At 47.7% G+C, this 21,548-nt stretch overlaps 1 protein-coding gene and 1 long non-coding RNA gene across 3 annotated transcripts in view; one reads left to right on the top strand and one right to left on the bottom strand.

Moving 5' to 3' along the window:
* The window catches only part of LOC120375807, a 44,453-nt gene extending 29,329 nt beyond the window's left edge, over positions 1-15,124 (top strand). The window contains exons 2-3 of the long non-coding RNA XR_005586792.1: positions 11,467-11,651; positions 15,037-15,124. This is a non-coding gene — a long non-coding RNA (uncharacterized LOC120375807). The remainder of the gene's footprint in view (positions 1-11,466; positions 11,652-15,036) is intronic.
* Positions 1,587-21,548, bottom strand: part of SLC37A2 (solute carrier family 37 member 2) — a 60,855-nt gene continuing 40,893 nt past the window's right edge. The window contains exons 10-18 of one of the 2 annotated variants that reach the window (XR_005586791.1): positions 16,328-16,418; positions 15,670-15,732; positions 14,779-14,864; positions 11,901-11,949; positions 10,459-10,532; positions 7,621-7,699; positions 6,494-6,591; positions 4,696-4,863; positions 1,587-1,912 (exon numbers count right to left, since the gene is read on the bottom strand). Coding sequence is in view for 1 of the 2 variants with exons in the window: in XM_039496744.1 (XP_039352678.1) it covers positions 1,897-1,912; positions 4,799-4,863; positions 6,494-6,591; positions 7,621-7,699; positions 10,459-10,532; positions 11,901-11,949; positions 14,779-14,864; positions 15,670-15,732; positions 16,328-16,418 (621 nt within the window). In the remaining variant the exon portion in view is untranslated. The remainder of the gene's footprint in view (positions 1,913-4,695; positions 4,864-6,493; positions 6,592-7,620; positions 7,700-10,458; positions 10,533-11,900; positions 11,950-14,778; positions 14,865-15,669; positions 15,733-16,327; positions 16,419-21,548) is intronic. The other variant, XM_039496744.1, reaches the window with a different exon arrangement.

Genomic DNA, 21,548 nt, shown 5'->3' with positions numbered 1-21,548 from the left:
CTGAGGGCTTCTGGAGAGGACTTTGTTCCTTGATTGCGTAAAGAAAAGGGATAAGGAGCTATTGCTTTGCTCTTATGAAACTACTAGGGTGAGGTGCGGGGGGGGGGGGAAGAGAATCAGAACCAACAAGGAGCTTGTCTTGCTCTGCCTTACTCATTAAGAACGAATGTTACGCCCAGCTGGTTAGACTAAGACATTGGCAGCAAGGATCTGTCTCTTCAGAGCGAGTGATGCACCCAGCACTACTGGAGATGGTGGGGGGATTGATAAAAGACGATTTGATAGGCCTATTATTGGTCATGAAGACAATTTACCAGCTTTTCATTCTTTTTTGGAAGGCTGAGAATGAGATGGGTGTTAAATTGTTAAGATACAGAAGCCCTGTTCTTAAGTACTTAGCCGCACAGACTGGCATATTGGATTTAAACGGGGCTCTTCCCTCCCCTACCACCATTCTCCTCTTCCCCTTGCATCTCTCTTTCTAGCACAATGTCCTCTAGACATGGGCATAGTTTGGGGGGACATGGGAGTGTTGCACCCCAAACTGCAAGCTTGGGGCAGGTGCGGAATTTACCCCCCCATGACTGGCCCCATTGGCCTGGCTGGAATTGACCCCCCAGATATATAAAAGTCAATCTCCACCTATGCTCCTAAAGACACTAAGAAAGAGGAGGAATACATTAGTCAGTTGCATCTGGACAAACAGTCCTCCTCACAGTTTAGCTCACAGGGGTGTTTGGCAGTTGACTAGAACAGTGATAAGCATGGTGTGAGAACCCAGAGTGTCCTTACAAGCATGATCCAAGTTACTCTTAAAACAGTCAGTGGCCTGCAGATGCAGATTAAGACATTTCAAATGACAGGAATCTAGTTCACTTTGCACAGAGGCCGGATGAGATTATAATCTCACTCAAAGTTTCTGAGCTACAAACCATCATACCGTGTTTTAAAATTACAAGCCAGTACCATTATGAAAGATGCTGCTTCCTTCCAGTGTAAAGAGTGGTTCTGGAAACAGAAAAAGCACATAATAAACCTGAGTTTGTGCTTATCAGCAAAGCTAGAAGTGGGATTCCTGGACTAAACTAATGAGTCTTTTTTTCAGTCCAAGTGGCAGCGTTCTACTGTCTAGCACTACTCTGTACTATGACCTTGGAGAGCCAAGAGCATTGACACAACTCTTTGTCTTGTTCCCAAAAACAAATTTCTTGCTCGCAATACCTGGTTGATAGCTAGACACTATCCATTTATTAGTACCTACTGTGTTAATCTGTCCAGAATGAGAAAGAATCCAGCCACAGAAACTGGTAAGTTTTCGTCTCAGTTGCTGAGCACATTAATCAATGTTGCAAACAAATGACGACAGAGGCATCTGAAAAGCCAGAAGTGGGGCTCAAATCTGAGGATTGTCGTTTGAGAACCAGCTGGTGCTCAGACAGAACTGCTGATCTTGACAGAGCAAGGGCCAGCTGTAGCACATCGCACAGAAGGAAGCCAGCCTTGCAGCTCCTGGGGCCCAGCGGCCTTGGGAACATTTCCCTCCACTCCCGGGACAAAGAGGAGCTCCACTACAACACAGGTTTAGCACCATTTTAATAATAAAAGGAATAATGGAAGAGGAGCAGAGGCAGTGGATAAGAGACAGAGGCCCCAATTATACCTCACAAAAAACAGTCATGGGCCAGAATATACCATCTTCTCTGCACCCTCGCCCTGGATAAAGCTGCTGCCAATGATTAGAGTCCGTGGTGGTTGGGTTTTAGAGCACTACTCATCTTCCCAGTTCATTTTGCCTCCATAATTCCTCTCACTTTAAACTGAGAGCATCAAAGGTGGGTTCTGCCAGCAAAGCCCGTCACTGCTGCACTCCGCTGCTTCTGGTCACAGGGAGTCAGGTCAAAATTCTTTAAATCTGCGAGAACAAGAACCGCGATTAGAAGCACAGCCCACGGAGTGTGGCCAGGCAGGTGCCTGCCAAGGAACAGTTTATTTTCAGGAGTTTAAATTACATTCAATATGCTTCCGTAGCACTTTTAAGCCTTAATAGCCACCGCTTCCCAGGTGCTCAGATACAGTCAGGGATAGATGGAACTTTGCTCCTATGGAGATTGTTCAAGAACTGCAGTGTGCGAGAATCCAAAGCCAAGTCACTAGTACTTACATCCTGTCCCTTTGCATGGCCCTCACCCAGCTCACCTCACCTGCCGAGTTTTAGTGCCACGGAGTCCTTGTGCAAGGGAAAGAGCCGAAGGAGAAACAGGAGCAAGCAGGGAGAGAAGGCAGCAGAGATTCCACCCCCATTTTGGTTCCTGCTAACGCAAGAGCCTAGTGGGTGTCCCAGAGAGGAGAAAGCAGCTCACAGCTGTTAATTTGATTCCAGTGGGGAACTAAATGGTGAGAGTCTGAGAAACCACCCAAGAGGGACATGCAAGGACCACCCAGGGGCTGAGGTGGCTGCAGCACCTTCCAGAGGCTGCGAGTCCCAACATAAGGAGACACCAGCACTGTAGTGACTATGCAGACAGTGAGGCAGACCTCAGTGAGCACATGGGCCTCAGCTTTAGACATCAGAACCTTCTGCTGAGAGGGAATTTGGAGACCGAGCTGACTGTTCCAACTTCTTAGCCCAGACCCCAAAGGCTAGCAGACAGGATATTACTGTCGGGCCAGATCCACAGGAGGAGAGGCTGGCTTTTGTTGGTCCCATTCTTAAGCGCCTTCCCCACACCCCATTCATTGCATAGGGAAACTAGCACCTAACTCAGGCTTTGTGGATCCTGTTTTTGTTCGAGGGATTTCTAGGTGCCTAATGGTTAGGTGTTGCAATGCCCACGTCCCTGTGGGGATCTGGGCCTTTGTCTTAGTTGAAGGTTGCAGCTCTTGCACTGCAGCATTCCTCCCTCTCCTTGCTTCTGCACAGCTATCGCTGAGGATGAGCCAGAATCACACTGCAGAGACTCAAACCCACAGCTTTCTGGCCCAGTTCTCCCAGCTGTGCCAGGCTCACAAGCCCCCCAAAAAGGGAACCTTGTCTCATAAAATGCAACAAGAGGCACCCTGGCTATAGCCCTACTTTTCCAGGCTGCTATTGAGGTGACTCTCAAGAAGGCAGAACCAGCCAGATATAAATTGAGGTCCAGCTGCCATTAGCTGGCTGAGCCTACCATATTCCCTTCCCAAGGGATCAGACTGGAGCCTCGGACACCAAAGGGCTCTAAACAGAGCCTGACGCATCACCCTGACTGACCCACATAAAGGAAGCAGGTTTGCCACCCTTTGGTGGACCCAGCAAGCGCAGAGTGGCACATTCCCAAAGCCAGAGCTGCTCACAGCACATTCTCCCTGGGGCCCATTTCTGCCAGCAGATGGGCACACGTCACTCCCATCACTCCAAAGGGAGCTCCTTCAGGTTGGAGAAGCTAGAACCGGGCCCTTTGTGACAAGGTAGCCGAGACATGAAAGCAGGAGTCTTATTACCCTGCACCAGGGCTGAGGAGGAGACTTGGGCCAGACTTACCGTAACAACACAGGGGCCCAGAACATGGCTACCAAAAAAGCTGTTTACCTGTAAACGTAACCAAGATATAGCGTACCAGGCTCCTGAGAGCATGGCGGGAACACAGCTTGGCAAAGCGCAGCCCTATACCACCACGAGCTGCCCTGGGATTGTCAGTTAAAGAGCAAAGATGGCCTCTGAGAAATGTGGTCTACAATCTCATTAATTTATTTTGACTCCAGGACAAGACACATGATTATTACCTTCATTTTACACAGGCTTGGAAATTACTTTGATTGGTCCATCATTACATTTCTATTTTTATCATTAGATTCACTGGCAAGATTAGAGGAGCAGTGGGGCTATGTACTTTGCCGCTTGTAATTGTTAGTTTCACACACTAGTTGGTGGTCAGACAAGATGATCTGATGGTCCTTTCTGGCCTTAGGACTAAAAATTTGGTGTCCAGATCAGTGTGTGTTTGGACATTTCAAGACAGTATTCTGGTCAGTTAGCCCCACTACTCTGCAATATGACCCAGAGCACAGCATGTGCCGCTGTCACAGTCAGGCACTGGAGATGGACATATTGGATTCTTTCTTTGGAAGCTGTTCCCTTAGAAGTCTGTTGTATGACTACTGTGCCTTGGGTCTCTGCTCTTCTTTAGTTAGCCACGGAACAGACACCTTCAAGTTTACCCCACAAATGCCAAGAAAGAAAAATCAGGATAAATCGCAGATGGAATTAGCTGCAGCAGCAAAATAGCAAAGATACTCACAATACAAACTATTTCCCATCCAACACTACTGCATGTGTTAGTGCCACAGAAGAGCTAAGAAGACACACAAGGACAATTCATTTAGAACACATTAATAGGGTTTTGCAGGGCTGGAGGTAGAACTCTTGGGTCATTAGAACAGTCATAACTCTCCCTGGGTTCTTCTGTGGCCCAGGCGCTAGGTGTCCCTTTGGGCATGCGTGGGGGATAGGAGAGGGGGTGGGGAGGCATTCATTGTACAGGGGGTTCCATCAAAGACTGGACAAAGACAAAACATTTATAGCAGCATTTGGGGTGCTTCCCATTCTAAATGCAGGGAATGCAGCAGTAGAGGTAAATTACCCAAGTACAGTATTTTTCCCTTTTCAATGGCACCTACTTTAGATCTAAAACTCCTATGTGCACTCAGCATGTGCCATACCTGCATATTTTGCTGGAAATGAAGGCTTCTCTGCCAGTGTTACAGGAGATCTGAGAACAGTCATAGAAATACACGACAAACTTGGGATTTTAGAAGCACGTACCCTCTTTTTCTTGTGTAGCAGCCACACCATCCTTTAATCTCTTTATACACCACCCGGGAAAGGAACTGGAAGGGAAAAAGACACTCAAGATGAATCTCTGACTTATGATTCTAGCCTCTGGGAAAGTATTGAAGATACAGTCCCCACCACCACCTTCCCTGTCCCTGGAGTGAATGAGAAGGATGCAAACAACTGGATGAATGTTTTAGTCTGAATTTAGTTTGTCAGGCCATGTATTGTCTATAAATGTATTATTTATTCACCACAGTTCCAGGGAATACTTGTTTGTCAATTGAGAGCATTTTCATTGTGAGTATTCAAGAGTCAAAATTCTGATAGGACAAAGGAATCACAGGGTCTATATCTAACCCCTGATTGGATGAGCATATTCCTAACATCAGGTTTCCAAGGACAACACTTGGTTAAATACAGGCTTTGCTTTCTGCAAATGCTCTGAAACATTTACATCATTTGCCATCTCCATGACTATTCCTGCAAAGTCTTGTTTTCTAGCGTGTTCATGCAAAGCAAAAAACACGCACCCCTGCAATCAAAAATCCGACAAAAGAGGAGTGGAAAAGCTCCTGATGTAGAGCAGGATGTCCAGCAATGACATGGAAAGGGGCAGGATGCAAGTCACAGTGAGCCTGGCTCCCTTCCAGCAGAGTTACCTCCTTATGGAAGTGGAAAGCCAGCAAAAAGGCAGCACAGTGATGTCGTTGGGGGTGGGGAGGAGGAATACTGCAAGAGCACAGATCCCAACCCAGACTGGGGCCCTACGGTGGTGCTAGGTGCTGTGCACAGGTCAGCGACAGAGCCAGGAATAGAACCGAGGTAGCCCCACTTCCAGTCCAACGCCTTGCCCACCGATCCCTTTGTCCCTTTCAGCGACCCCTGGGCAGTTAACAGCAGCACTGGCTGTCAGAGAAGAAGGGGGAGAAAAGAGTGCAGATTCTCTTTCGATGCCCCAGCGCAGCACAAAGGAATTAGGAAGAGCAAAGCGGTTGTGAGCCGAGGCTGTTACACAAATCTAGGAACCACTTCACAATGGCTAAGAGAACCCGCGGTGCATGAAAGCAGCACTACAGATGGAAGAGGCTGTTCATTGTGCCTGGCTTTATGCAGAGCCCACCGCTTTCACCATGCATGCGACAGTCTTATTTACGCAGCCCTTTTGCCTTTTATCTTGAAGGCTCCCAGAGCCTGTTCTAAGCTATGGAAATGCTCCCCGCACTGAAATGGAGCCTCCTTGACAGCGGAACCAGTTGCTGTTTTGACATGTGCACGGCAGCACTACACGAGAGAGTTTAGGGCAGAAAATGAAGAATCCTGTATCCAGCTGATACTCCAGGAGTAACACTGGGAGACATATGCAATTAACCCCACTGGCATTTGGTTCCTCCCTCTAGCCTTGACAAGCATGCCAAGGGCTTTGAGTGCTGTCCGTCAAACATGATGTTAATCCCTCAGGATGCTGGGACCCGAAATTCAATGCTGCCTCAGAGAGAAGAGCACCAAATACTCAGGCACCAGCACTACATGTGACAGCTCCTGGCCTTTCCTTAGCAGCTACCCATCCAAATGCAGGCCAGGCCAGACACTTAGCTTGTGAAATGAGACACAACCCCTGGCCCAGCTGCACACCAATCCCCTAATCTGAATCAAGAAGCCACAGCAGGCTCAAGAGAAACCCACCAGGCAAGCCAAGATATCCGCTGTTATTAGCATGTAGAAGACATTGTTCCAGCCAGTGGGAGAGATCAGCCCTGCCAGCAGGGGGCCCAGAGCAGCACCTGCAAAGGTCAAACACAGCATATCACTAGCAGCAATGAACCATCCCGGGCAGCCAGCCTTTGGGCACTGGCATATGCAGGGCAGAAAACCCATACCCAGCCCCCACGCCAGTTCTGGCACACATGCTGGAGTGAGTGCTTGAAGGTCGCACGCTCAGAGCCGCAGGCTCCAGCTCCTCCGCCTGCTCTCTCGGTCATCTCCCCCCTTGCTCCCACTCCCACCTTGGCAGCCGCTGCTGCTCAGCAATGCCCCCTTGGGTTCTCCCACTGCCCCTGCTATCAGGCACTGGCCAGACTCGCCGGATGCCGCAGCTGGGCCTGCAGATCCAGCTCCCGCTTCCCGAGGGCCAGAAGAGAGCGGAAGAGCTTGCTCCAGGTCTCCCCTCTGAGCAGTCTCCACACATGGCTAGCACTAGCCCCACAGCCCTGCTCCGGAAGCCAGTGTGCCTGAACCCCCCTGGCTCCTGCCACAGGCAGAGCTGGAGCAGCCGGCAGTAGCTTTCCTCCTGCCCCAGCCTGGGGGTGCCTCACTGCACAGCTCAGTCGCACAACAGGGTTATTTATTGGGCACTGGGGACTGTTTAATCGCCAGGGCCCTCTGGGCAGTGGAGTTTGAGTCTACTTGGTAGTTTGAAAAGCTCCTTGCAGCACCTGCACCATTAGCTCCGACCCCCAGGGCCGCGGGAACCCAACCGTTCCCCTGGGTCTTATCCCCTCCCTTCCCGTCTCTCTGCCTGCCCGAGAATGGGTCCTGTAAGCTTACGGGACCCAATCACCATCCCTGCAGAGGGAAGTAGAGTCTCTCTCCCTTTCCATTCTCTTGAGTAAAGCAGGCTGGCCCCGGACCATTCCCAGCTCACCTGCAGCCTGTGTTCCCTTAGGGCAAAGGGTGCTGGACCCAGGGGGCAAGAGGAACATAGACCCTACTGGGGGCAGGAGAGCTGGGGGGTTGAATTAGGTTCTCCTGCTGTTGTATGGAGTTCTGGGAACAGTTTTCCCTCCTTGGTTAGTACAGCCAACCCTACTCACCTATAGATCCAGTCCCATCAATTATGGCTGTAACAGTGGACAGGGCTTTTGCATTTCCCTTGAGACACTCGTGAGTTCCCTGTGCAGGAGCGGGAAGTAATAAATAAATAAATAAAATCAAAATACTGGAGTAAAAATGAGGGGTACAAATTTGTGATCCATTCAGTGCATCCTGAACCCTGACTAGGGTGACCAGATGTCCCGATTTTATCGGGACAGTCCCGATTTTTGGGTCTTTTTCTTATACAGGCTCCTATTACCCCCCCGCCCTTGTCCTGATTTTTCACATTTGCTGTCTGGTCACCCTAACCCTGACTCATTCTGGTTACTGGGTTAGTCCAGGACCTGTCTCCAGCTTCCAGCAAGGAATGCTGGTATCAAAATGCCAGAGAGGTTTCTTCTGTGACAGGCAGATTTAGGAACACACCCTCTAGAGAGACAGTTCTTTGAAGAGGGGAAATCCTTTTCCTGAATACTTGCCCTGGGGAGGGAGATTCTTAGACCAGTAAGCGACATCTTTGGGAGCTTGCTCCCTTCCATGTACCAAGCAGGGGCAGCATTCCAATAGTCTGATTTTCTGCACATTTCATGTGCCTCCTACAGCCACCTTCCAAAGGCAGGCGAGGAGCACGAGAGCTCACAATGGCTGAAGTCCTTTGCTCTGCCTGAAGGAGAAACTGCTTTGGCCTCTCGGGAGTCCTGGCTTGTGCTGGTTGGAATGGAGGGATTTTTGAAGACTGAAGGTTGGGGGCAAATTGATTTTTTGCTGGCCTCTTCGCAGATTTACTGCATCTGGCTGCCCAAAACTGGGTCAGGTTCTCTGCTGTTTCTTACAGTGTTTCAGCTACATTTGTACTGAATCTTTGGAGGAGGAGGGGTGGGGGTGGCACCTCCGTAGTTTGCCTGAGTTGATAGTAAGATTGATGAATGGATAATAGGATTGTTACTGAGGACTTCCATTGCTGTAGTGCCCAATGACCCCAATCAGGTGCAAGGTTCCATTGTACTAGGCACGGCACAAACATAAAACAGACCTTTCCTGCGAGAGCTAAAAATCCAATGATTTTAATCCCATCTGATTTTATTAACTCTGCTTGTAAAGTTTTTAAGGCCAGGGATTTCAAAGAGGTTTCAGAGCCAGGTGCCCAAATATCACTGAAATTCAACTGGAGTTAGATTTTAAGTCCCTTCTTTCCCTTCCCCTCCACCCCCAAAATCCTAACTTGAAGCCAGTTACGAAAGCGGGTAGAAATGTCTTCAAATTTGAACAAGCTGAAAGTGTCATCTTTAAAAAACCAACCCAAAAGTTAATTCATAGGGAATGAAGGATGGAATTTTCAAAAGTGTATTGTGCATAGAAGTTAGCTTGATGCAAGCCCAACTGCAGGCTGTAAAAACACTAAGTATAGTGGTAAGGTAATAATTGGAGATATACCAATCTCCTAGAACTGGAAGGGACCTTGAAAGGTCATTGAGTCCAGCCCCCTGCCTTCACTAGCAGGATCAATTTTTGCCCCAGATCTCTAAGTAGCCTCTTCAAGGATTGAACTCACAACCCTGGGTTTAGCAGGCCAATGCTCAAACCACTGAGCTATCCCTCCCCCCTCTAATAGAGTCTCAATAGGAAGCTCCTAAGGAGAAGGTTATTTAGAGGAGAAAGCGAGCAGCGTGTGGACAGCTCCCTTGTCCCTCAGAAGGCCTTCCAGTTCGTTAGAGGAACTTTTGGGCAGTTGCTGACAGTGGGGCCATGGCAAGGGATGGGACTCTGTGCTGTCAGACCATAGAGCTGTTTACCAACTAGCCTTACATTTGATCTGAAGAGTGTCAGTCCAAGCATGTGCCAGAACTGGGAAGAAGAGGTTCTAGTCTTAAAAGCAGCAGCAACAGAAAATATCCTTGCACAACTGACTGGACTGGACTAAATCTTTTGAAACAGATGCTAGCAAATATCTTATTATGCTTGGCTGCTCTGCGGAATTTACCTCAGGGACTCTTACAGCCAGCGGATTGCATAAAACCACAAATCCTTCTGAACTGCCTCGGTGATGTCCGAGCACTCCGTACCACATCACTTAAATCCCTCCAGGTTTCTAATGCAGCATCCCAGCCCTTGTCCCCCTGCCACCAGGAGTGCTCAACCCAGGTGTCAGTGATGAGAAGACTTTCCTGCACTTGTGCTGTGTGCAATCCTAGCCCAGGGAGGGGAGGAGGGATTTGCACTAATGAGAGGCCCAAGATGGGGTATTTGCACGTGATCCACAGTAACAACCCTCTATGGCAAAGCTCAGAAGGGACAGAACAGCCTTTGTGTGGAAGGCGGTGCACAAAAAGCTGCAGTTGGAATGGAAGGCCTCAAACTTTGAGCCAGGCAAAAAATAAGAAAAAAGGCTCAAGTGAGACGAGAGGGGCCAGGTCTACACTAGGAAATAAGGTACACATAACTACATCATGTAGGGGTGTGAGAAATCCACACCCCTGTGCAATGCAGTTAAAGCAACCTAACCCCTGGTGTAGACAGTGCTATGTTGACGGGAGGGCTGCTCCCGCCGACATAACTCCCACCTGTCAGGGAGGTGGAGTACTCACACCAATGGGAGGGCTGCTCCCACCAACACAGCTACCGCTTGTCAGTGGGGTGGAGTACCCACACCGACGGGAGGGCTGCTCCCGCCGACACAGCTACCGCCTGTCGGTGGGGTGGGGGTGGAGTACGCACACCAACGGGAGGGGTTCTCCCATCAGCATAGGTAGTGTCGTCACTAAAGTGCGGCAGTGTTTTAAGTATAGACCTGCCCCAAGAACAAACAAAACAAACAAAACAAACAGTGTAATTCTTACCAAGTCAGCTGAAACGGCTGTCGTAATGAGAGAATAAGGCCCATTCACCAGGGCACCACATACAATTAGCATAGCTGCAAAAAGAGAAAGAGTATCAATACTACAGCACAGCTGGCCCTGCTGTATGCCAAGATCCTACAGCGATCCAGTCAGAGATTTGTGTATTTGCTACACTCTACTGTAGGGAACAACCCTGTACTGGTAGGATCTACCGGGTGCTTCTAACTTCTATGAACTCTCAGTTCTGCCACTGAGTTCATAGTGGGACAACGGGGTCACCATGGGAGCAAGGGAATTGGACGCAAGAGCCATTTGGAGTTACTGGCAGCCCAGGAAGGCCCTGTTAGGTGAAGAGGGGACTCTTCATCTCCAACACACTATTCTGGAGGTCACTGCAGGACAAGTTCTATGTCACACATTTACTCTTCCTTTTCAGAAGGTCACGTCTTCCCTCCTCTGCTCCCCTAGTGCCTGCAGGCAGGAACAAACTCTTACAACATGACTTCAATGATGCTGTGACCTTCATTTCAGTCACCTAGCTGATAAGTGATTGGAGCCTGAGTCTTGGGGAGAGGGCCAGGAGATGAAATAAGACTAGTTGGGGCCCACTGCATCTGCACTCCCCCTTGCTATTCTAAGGCCTAGAAGGTGACTACAGTGGTGACAAAAGAATAAGCTGAGGCTTGGGGAAGGCTGAGTGCTGATGGGAAGAGAACATTCTGGGCGGTGACCGCATCACTTTATTCTGAAGCTCTCAGCCATAGTTGGGTGCTTTGACAAGGGTGACAGTGAGTGAGTGAGGCTCAGCCCAGAACTGCCTGGATCAAAGGAAGGTTTGCTGGGGACCTTGATACAAACAGGTTTTGAAGGCAGAAATGGGGTGTTGCCGGGGGGTGGAGAGGGAGGATTTTTAAAATAACAGCAATAGCAACTGTGTGGCACCAGTGACTAGTTGTGATTTTAAGGCCAGAGGGGCGCACTGTGATCACTGAGTCTGATTTCCTGCAGGCCACTGAATTTCATCCAGCAATTCCTGCATGAGCCCAATAACTGTTGGGGCCATGATTTGATTTATAAGAAGATGTCCAGATGATGGAGATTTCACCACATCCCTAGATGAATTCTTCCAATGGTCAACCAATCTCCCTGTTAAAAAAGCCATCTTATTCCAGTTTGAGCTTCACCAACTTAAGGTACTAGAAGCTACTTCTGCCTTTGGATGCTAGATTAAAGAGCCCTCTAGCATCAGACATCTTCTCCCAGTGTACATAACTACAGTCCATGGTCTACTAGTTAAGATTTTCCCTAGGGCAGATAATTCTGGAGGAGACGGGAGAACGAGTCTAGAGGGTTTATTTGCCTCTAGAGAGGCACATCTAGAAACTCAGAAACTTGTGAAATCACTCACTGGTTTGTTCCCAAGGGTCTGAAGTTCTACTTACCTGTTGAACTGGCTATTCCATTCTGGCCAATGTGATTGTACAGGAATAGCTGGAAGCAAAGCGGAGAAACTGATTATGTCAGCAGGTTAGAATTACCAAGCCCCTTAGCTAATTTCTGCTCTCCTCCATAGACCTCAGCTGGGTGGAATGTCATGGCCTAGCTGCAGCTATAACAAGTGGGCACAAGTATCAGGGTTATTTCCATGGAAACCCCCCCATGGACAATCCTGGACCACAGACAGCGATTTGTCACAAGTTCCTCCCCCACCCCCTAGTCAAGAAGGAACTCGCCTTCCTCTCGAGATCAAGCAGAGCATCCCTGGGTCCCAGATGAGTTGCAAGGTGCAGTGAGCTAGTCCTGCCTGGATTCTGGTTCTGTCCCCTTTCCCAGCGAAGAGCATTTTAGCTTGCAGTGGTATGCAAGACCCCTGAGTCCACATCTGGATCCGTTCAGACAAAGGAGGGACCACCACTGTCTATCTTGGGGGCCTAATGTCAGGTGCTAAATCCATTCTCTGAGAGTCCAAGTACGTACTTGCAGCTCTCACTGAAGCCAGCAGTTGGGGTGCTCATTCCCTTTGAATGTTAGCCCACTTACTTAGCTGCCTAAATACACAGAGGTCCTTATTTTAGATCTAGTTTGTGGCTGAGGCATTTTGAGGGCAGTACATGTGCCCAGCTCCCTCTCAGCACAAAAGGAAATGCTCACAGAATTTGGCCTCGGCTCAAGAAGGCTCTTGGGCAAACCTAACCTGCACTCCAGCACTTAAGTTCTCATGCTTTCCATGCTAAACTCCTGGAACCAGATGCGTCAGGGTGGAGGACGCAGCAGTATTGATTCTGTACCGGTCTCTTGTCGCTTCTCCCAGACAAGAGTAGAACAGAGAGGGTGAGGAGAGCCAATTAGACATATGAGCTGGGTGGGGGGTCATTCAGCGATCAGAGGGCACTGTTCATTCCAAGGCAGCATTAGATTGGTTAAGAGCCATTATCCTGAATGGAGATCTTTTTAGGAGTTGTGGAGTTGAGTGTGGGAAAAGAGGCCCACTGTGGCATGTTAAGGAGAGAGTTATTTCCATCCTTGCTTGCTGAGGGAAGGGGGGGTCATGGCCACATGGCAGAAGAACATGAGTCAGTGTCAATCCTGCCAGTGTTCATCCCAGCCAATCACATCTGAAGCCAAGGGTTATGGGAAGCGTTCTAGAGACACCTGCTGGTCACTCAGCGATGTGCTTTTAACAGGAGGTTAAGTTTTACTGCTTGCACTCAATTATTTCTTGGTTAGAAAAATGTTTAGTCTTTCTAGAAAGTGTGACTTGAGTAAGTCAGCCAGAGCAGATGTTGGCAACTATTTGTGGGAGGGCAGGACTGAAGGGGAATAACAGAGCCAGAATCTCTCATTTGGCCTTCAGCTCTGTAGTTTGACTGCCAGATAAAATAGCAGCAGCTGGTAACTGGACAGCTAGCCAAACATAGCTGTCTTTGAGATTCAGTTTCATTTGGTGGGCTATGTGAATGCTGAGTCTGGAAGAAGGTGAAATCCAGCAATACAAAATAATTTGTCTCTGTAGTGCTATCACTGCTCTAGCATGGCATAAGGACCAAGAGCCTGCATTCTGACCTCCTAGACATAGTCTCACTGTCACAGCTTCGCACTAATGATATAGACTGCAGCATCAGAGGCATTTGGGCTGGGAAGAGAATTGCAGCTAAGAGTCAGAGTGCGTTCACATTGCAACTTGGTCCAATTAGCTGCTTTTAGGGGTGAACAGTGAAGTCAAACCGAAGTGGAGTTCAGCACAGACATGGGGGGTATACTACCCATAGGGGGAAAAACCACAAACATTTTAACTTTAACTCCTCCTTTACTCCAGAACCCACAGGACACTTCTGGGCTGGCAGAAGGAGTCCCATTATTAGAGCACTGCGCAGATACATAATTAGTATCTGCATCCGATCTGCAAACATAGCTCGTGGATATCCGCAGATTTGCAGGGCTCTATCCATTGTGATGGGGGAGTTGGATTATTTTCAGCAACTATCAGCGTTGGCTCCTTTGATCTGGTGAGGTACCATAACCTGCCACCAGCCCAGACAATACCTGCCAACAGGCCCATCTTCCCAGCACTGTGCAGCAGGGTCTGACAGTCCTGGATGCCTGGATGAGCAGCCAGAGTTTAAGAACAGCCTCTTGGCTGTTACTGGGTGCCGCGCAAAGTAGACAGGAAGGCTCCCCATTTTCCCTGCCTGAGCCACCATGCATTCGAACAGAGGAGAAGCTCCAGCAGGGAGCAGTCCGATGCCAGCCTCCTGCCAGATTTGCATAGCAGCAGGACTGCCATCCGCACCTCACTGATTCACAGCTGCACCAAGAGCTCCTCTGTGCTGCAGAGAACTCCAGAGCCTTAGGACAAAAGGGATGGCTATTCCCTGATTCGTTCATTTTTGCTCCCAACCTCCATTCCTCTTGGAGAAACCAAGACCCTGAAGGTGCCTTTCTATCCCAGCTAAAGGGAGTAGATGGGTCCCTATTCAGTGATTGATTCCAGCCTTACTTGGAACGACGCATTAGGAGTTTTGAACATTAATAGTGGAGTACAGCTGTTCTGTTTCAGACCCACATTGACTAGGCAGAGGACCAGCCGTCCTGAGAGAATTGCTCTACAGCACCCGTCTCTTACTGGAGAGCATTACAGAGCTCCAGAGTGAACAGCCTCGTCCAGGAACAAGAGCTAGACATGAAAACTGTGACTCATGCCGATCCCGCCCCAGGTTCCAGACTTCCCTGCACAAGGTTCCATCTGGCCACTCATTGCAGAGGCTCACGTCAAGCCCTCATGACCAAGGACAAGTGAACATTTTCCATCACAATACGCACCATAGGAGCCGCCACTATCAGCATCACACAGCATGTGGTGGCACTGCCGCCAGTGTAGTCCGATATGATACCAGCCAGAATGCCTCCTGCATGAGAAAGTCACATAGAATCTCGGGGTTGGAAGGGACCTTAGGAGGTCATCTAGTCCCACCCCGTGCTCAAAGCAGGACCAATCCCCAGAGAGATTTTTACCCCAGTTCCTTTGTATTCTGCCAGAGCAGGGGTTTGTCCCATTGCTGCCTTCCCACATGATTTCAGAAAGGTGCTTGTGGCCTGCAGACAGATGTTACTGTCTTGTGACCGGTTAGACCCAGGCAGAGGAGAGAATTCCAGGAGACTCACTCAGTGAGCTGGAAAACAGACATATGCAGTGAGGGCCTGGATTCTAAAGAGCTGTCACTACAAGCCAATCGGTGAGCAGAATAAAAAAAAAATGTGTGATAATAATTGGTACTTCTATTAGCAGCTCTTAACATGCTTTACAAACAGGAGTCAATCCTTACATCCCCTGCCCCAGTGAGAAGGGCAAGCGTTACTCCCATTTTTCAGATAAAGCCCAGGCAGAGAACAGGGAGCCCTACGCATTGCATACAGCCAATTTGGGACACTTGTGGTCAGAGGCACTGAGCACCCACGATTCCAGCTAGCAATGGGAGTGGTGGGTACTGAACACCTCTGGGAGTCACGCCTCATCTCAAGGTAGGCACCCAAATCAGGACACACATTTGACAGTGTAGGTATAACTGAATTGGCCAAGGTCCCCCCAGGAACCCCGATCAGAGCCAGGGATACAACTCCTCTCTGTCTCCCAGGCCTGTGCTTTAGCCACAAGCCATCATCCCTCCCTGTCCACGACGGCAACACAGCAAGCAAGAATGAAGAATGCCAGACCTAGGATGCCGCCAACATCAAAGAGCGTGGACAGGTCCCCAGCCTCCTTAGCGCCGAAGTGAGCTGCAATGAAATGAGATACATCAGAGACATTCACTTGTCAGAAGTTCAGAGCAAGCCTGAGCTCCGGCTGTGTGGTTATTCTCCTGGCATCAGGAGCCAGAGCTCTTGGGGCCGAGAGACAGGCATCCACTGGTGCTGGGTATGGATCTCCTGGGAGCCAGAAGCAGCTCTGGTGGATGCCCAGGAAGACACCTTGTTCACTAGGAGCCCATTGGCAGGACTTGCACCCTAGACTGCAGGCACAGGATGCACTGTCATTTGCTCAGTTTGGAGCATCTAAACCCCATGGACCTGCCCAGCACCATGATGGGCATCGCTGAGAACAGGTGGCCACAACAGCTGAGCTGCCATTGTGGTGGACGTCTGTGTCCCTCAGCTGAGGTCCCCACACTCCTGAACCACTGCCAGGTTTTCCCAGGAGACTGAACACTTATGAGGAAGCAGAGAACACTTTCTTGCTCCTAAGGGCAAATTAGCAAGATTCTCTGCGGGAAGCCTGTGCACTCCTGCCAGGAGGCAGGCAAATGAGAACCCTCCATCCAGAGCACACCCGGTGAAGTAGTTAAATGGGCATTAGTAGCTTCCTGTGACTCACCAACATTCACAATGTAGAGAGGCAGCCAGTAGAGGAAAGTGTAACTGACCAGCTTTGCAAACAGCAGGCATAAGGAGAACTCCACCACACCCTGGGGAGGAGATGGAGGGGAGAAGGGTTAGTGTCTGAAAACCCCAAGGCACAGAGGGGACCCCTATCCTCCCTCTTCCATCCTCTTCTCTCTCCCCATTTGCTTTCAACCCAATCCCCTATGTCGGGTGCATCAGTGGTGCTAATGATCATCTTAAAACTCATTCATTACCTTGGACAATTAAACAGCTTCACCACAGTATCTGCAGAGTTCTAGGTGTTCGGGAAGCATAGGCCAATAGGGAACGCTGCCGACACTGAGGGAATGTTATCCGAAGCACAATCAGACAAGGAGTTACAAGCTCCCAGGGAAACAGCATCCATTTGGATTTCTCTGACGCCCCAGGCATGCCCACTGCACACTAGCCACCTTTCTTAAAATAAAGATCAGGAAGAGCAGCTGAGCATTGTCCTTCTGAATTTTCGAACAGGAGGCCTCATCCACTCACACCTCACTTTTATTCATAGACTGGAGGAGGAAAAACAAGTTTTCCTACTTTTTCAAGTCCCACATTGGTTTCTCAACTTTGAAGGAAAAAAAAAGTCATGGAACTGAACTTGTTGAATAAACTGAAGTGAAGAAAGTAAAGAATTCTCTCTGCATGTGCAGAAGAGGCTACTGCTGTCAAAAGTTGGTTTAGCACTTCAACAAACTCTGCTTCCAGGTGCTTCGCCAGTGACTTCCCCCAAGTCAGTGCTTTGACTTCCTTTAGAAGTTCAGCAATGAACATGGCCTGCTTGAATTTTATTTAAATTGAAATTTTAACAGCTTGTACCATTTTTAGGCCTTGGTATAGGGTGTCAATTTCAAAATTTAATTTTCAATAGGTTTATTTTAAAAAAATATAAATGTATTGAAATACATTTTTTTAAGCACGATAGTTGATTTTTAATCTGTTGCTCTGCTATGTCTACAGTTGCCAACCTCCAGGATTGTCCTGGAGTCTCCAGGGACCAAAGATTAATCATTAAATAAAGATTATGTTATGTGATCAAACCTCCAGGAATACATCCAACTAAAGGTAGCAACCCTAGGGGTGTCTCCATGCCTCCCTTTCCCTTCTGTACAATGGGGACAGTGGCCTCACAGGCGGTTGAGAAGATACACTGGAGATTGTGAGGTGCTCAGTTACTGCAGTAATGGAGGCCACATGGAACACAGATGGGTCAGGGAAGGCACCAAGGCCCCTCCGAGATTCGATCATTAGAAATATTGCTAGCTGGGTTTGTGATGACCAGGAGAACCACATGGTGAATTGCCTGCCGGGTGTGAAGGTTGTGGGCCTCTTGAGGCATCTAGACAGACTTATGGGCGGGGCTGGGAAGGAGATGGTGGTTGTGGTACATGTGGGTACCAGTGACATAGGGAAAGGTAGGAGAGAGGTCCTGGAAATCAAACTAGATAAGAGATTAAAGTCCAGGACCTCCATGGTAGGATAGTTCCACACACAGGGCCAGACAGACAGGCAGAACTGCAGAGTCTCAGAGTATGGATGAGATGATGGTGTTCAGAGGAGGGATTTAGGTTTATTAGGAGCTGGGGAAGCTTGTAGGAAAGGAGGAGCCTATACAGGAAGAATGAGCTCCATCTAAACCAAATCAGAACCAGATTGCTGGCATGCAACATTAAAGAGTTTGTAGAGGATTTTTTTAAATTAAGAGCTGGGCCAAAGCTGACAGGTTCAGAGGACCACATGGTTTGAACAGACATCCTATAGTGGAGGATCTATTAATGGGGATTCCCTATAGCCTAGTAAAGGAGAGATGATAGGAATAGATAAAATACAGGTAGGAAGCGGAGAGAAACAGTCATATGAAGAAGAGTCCCACTTAATACATACAATCACATGAAGGCAGACAACTAAATACTGACACATTTTATAAGTGCTTACATACAAATGCTAGAAGTCTAAATAATAAGAACTTGAGTGCCTGGTATTAAATTAGGAAACTGATATAATAGGTATCACATAAAGTTGGTTGAAAGATGACAATCAATCAATGGGACACAGTAATACCATGGTACAAAATATACAGGAATGGCAGAGTAGGTCTTGCTGGTGGGGAAGTGGCACTATACATGGGGAAAAAAGCACCAAGTCAAATATAGTAAAAATATTAAACGAATCAAACTGTACCATAGAATCTTGAATAATAAGAAGAGTATAGAGTATATATCAACCACCTAACCAAGATGGTGAGAGTTACTATGAAATGCTCAGGGAGATTAGAGAGGCTACAAAAATAGAAAACAGTAATAATGGTGGATTTCAACTATGCCGATATCGACTGGGTAAATGTTACCTCAGGATGGGATGCAGAGATGAAATTTCTAGAGACTTTAAATGACTGCTTCTTGAAGCAGCTAATCCTGGAACCCACAAGGGGAGAGGCAATTCTTGATTTAGTCCTCAGGGGAGTGCAGGATGGCCCAAGACTTGAATATAGCTGAACCACTTCGTAAAAGCGACCATAACGTAATTCAATTTAACATCATTGGGGAAGTGAGGGGAGTCGTACCAAACAAGCCCACCGCAGTAGCACTTAGCTTCAAAAAGGGGAACGACAGAAAAACGAGGAAGCTAATTAACCAGAAATTAAAAGGAACAGTGACAAGAGTGAAATATCTGCAAGCTACATGGAAACTTTTATAAACACCATAATAGAGGCACAAATTAAATTCATACCCCAAAATTTAAAAAAAGGAGGTGGCTGGAGGCAAAAAGACACCCTTTAAAAATTGGAAGTCAAACCCTACTCAGGAAAATAGAAAGGAGCATAAACTCAGGCCTTGTCTACACTACAGAATTCTACGTAAGGCAGCTTACATTGATCTAACTCTAAGCGTCTACACTAAAATGTAGCTCCCACCAGTTTAACTCATCCACTACACCAATTTAATAACTCCACCTTGGTGAGAGGCGTAGTGCTGAGGTCAATGTAGTTAGGTTGACGCAGTGCCAGTATAGACACGGTGTTGTTTACATTGACTGGTGCGGCCTTTCAGAAGCCATCCCACAATGCCCACACTAACAGTTAAATTGGTGCGAATACTCCTGGTGAGAGCACACACCGCCAACACAAGAAGAGTAGCATGGACGTGCAAAAGCAATTTAGTTACTTGGGTGGCTGTACAATGACATACCTTAGGCTGACTTAATTTTGCAGTGTAGAATTGCCCTCAGGCAAATCAAAGATAGAAGTACAAGTAGGCGGGCCACAGAAGAATCTGAAGAGCAACTAGCAAAAGACAAAACCTAACAGAAAATCCAACAACAACAACAACATTAGAAGCAGGAAGCCTGCCAAACAAACAATCAGTGGGGTCACTGGATGATCGAGATGCTAAGCTTAGCACAGCATGTCTGTTGGAAAGAGGCTAAATGAATTCTTTGCACTGGTCGTCACTGCAGATGATGAGGGTGATTCCCAGACCTGAGCCATTCCCTTAAGGTGACAAATCTGAGGAGCTGTCTCTGACTGAAGGGTCAGGGGAGGAGGTTTTGGAACAAATTGTTAAATTAAACAGTAATAGTCACCAGGACCAGATGGGATCCACCCCAGAGTTCTAAGGGAACTCGTATATGAAACTGCAGAACTACTAACTGTGATATGTAACCTATTGCTTAAAATCAGCCTCTGCACCAGATGACAGCTAATGTGACATCAATTTTTTTTAAAAGGATCTAGAGGTGATCCTGGCAATTACAGGCCAGTAAGCCTATTCAGCACCAGGCAAATTGGTTTAAACTACACTAAAGAACAGAATGATCAGAGACACAGATGAACACGGTTTGTTGGGAAAGAGTCAACATGGCTTTTGTAAAGTGAATTCATGCCTCACCAATCTATTAGAATTCTTTGAGGGGGTCAAACGCACGTATGGACAAGAGTGATCCAGTGTATATAGTATACTTGGATGTTCAGAAAGCCTTCGACAAGGTCCCTCACCAGAGGCTCATAAGCAAAGTAAGCTGTCATGGGTTAAGAGGGAAGGTCCCTCTCTTGGATCAGTAACTGTTAGAAAGACAGGAAAGAAAGGGTAGGGATAAACGGTCAGTTTTCACAGTGGAGAGAGGCAAGGATCTGTATTGGGACCAGTGCTGTTCAACATATTCATAAATGATTTGGAAAAAGAGTGAGGTAGCAAAGTTTGCAGATGATACAAAATGACTTAAGATAGTTAAGTCCAAATCATACTGGGAAGAGCTACAAAGGCAGCTCACAAAACTGGGTGACTAGGCAAGAAAATGGCAGATGAAATTCTGTGTTGATAAATGCAGAGTAACACACAATGGAAGACATAATCCCAACTATCCATACAAAATGATGGGGTCTAAATTAGCTGTAACCGCTCAAGAAAGAGATCTTGAAGTTGTGGATGTTCTCTGAAAACATCTGCTCAATGTGCAGCGACAGTCAAAAAAGCTAATGTTAGGAACCATTAGGACAGGGATAGATAATAAAACAAAAAAATATAATGCCACTATATAAATCTACAGTATGTCCATACCTTGAATACTGTGTGCAGTTCTGGTCATCCCATCTCAAAAAGGATATCTCAAGAATTGGAAAAAGGTACAGAGCAGGGCAACAAAAAATGATTGGGGGTATGGAACAGCTTCCATATGGGGAGAGATTAAAAAGACTGGGACTGTTCAGCTTGGAAAAGAGACAACTAAGGGGAGATATGAAACAGGTCTACAAATTCTTGACTGGTATGGAGAAAAAAAGTGTTATTTACCCCTTCACATAAACACTAGAACCAGGGTCACCCAATGAAATTAATAGGCAGCAGGTTTAAAGCAAGCAAAAGGAAGTATTTCTTCACACAACGCAAAGTCACTCTGTGGAACTTGTTGCCAGGGGATGTTGTGAAGGCCAAAACTATAATGGGGTTCAAAACAGAAGTAGATAAGTTCATGGAGGACAGGTTCATTAATGGCCATTAGCCATGCTCTGGATGTCCTAAACCTCTGACTGCTAAAAGCTGGGACTGAATGACAGGGGATGGATTACTAGATAAAATTGCCCTGTTCTGTTCATTCCTCGCTGACACTTGCCACTGTGGGAAGTCTGGATACCGGGCTAGATGGCCCTTGGTCTGACCCAATATGGCCATTCTCATGTT

The sequence above is a fragment of the Mauremys reevesii genome, linkage group 12 (genome assembly GCF_016161935.1).
Source record: "Mauremys reevesii isolate NIE-2019 linkage group 12, ASM1616193v1, whole genome shotgun sequence".
NCBI classification, from domain to species: domain Eukaryota; kingdom Metazoa; phylum Chordata; order Testudines; family Geoemydidae; genus Mauremys; species Mauremys reevesii.
The sequence above is the reverse complement of the archived record's forward strand: the minus strand, read 5'-3'. Positions and strand labels throughout refer to the sequence as shown.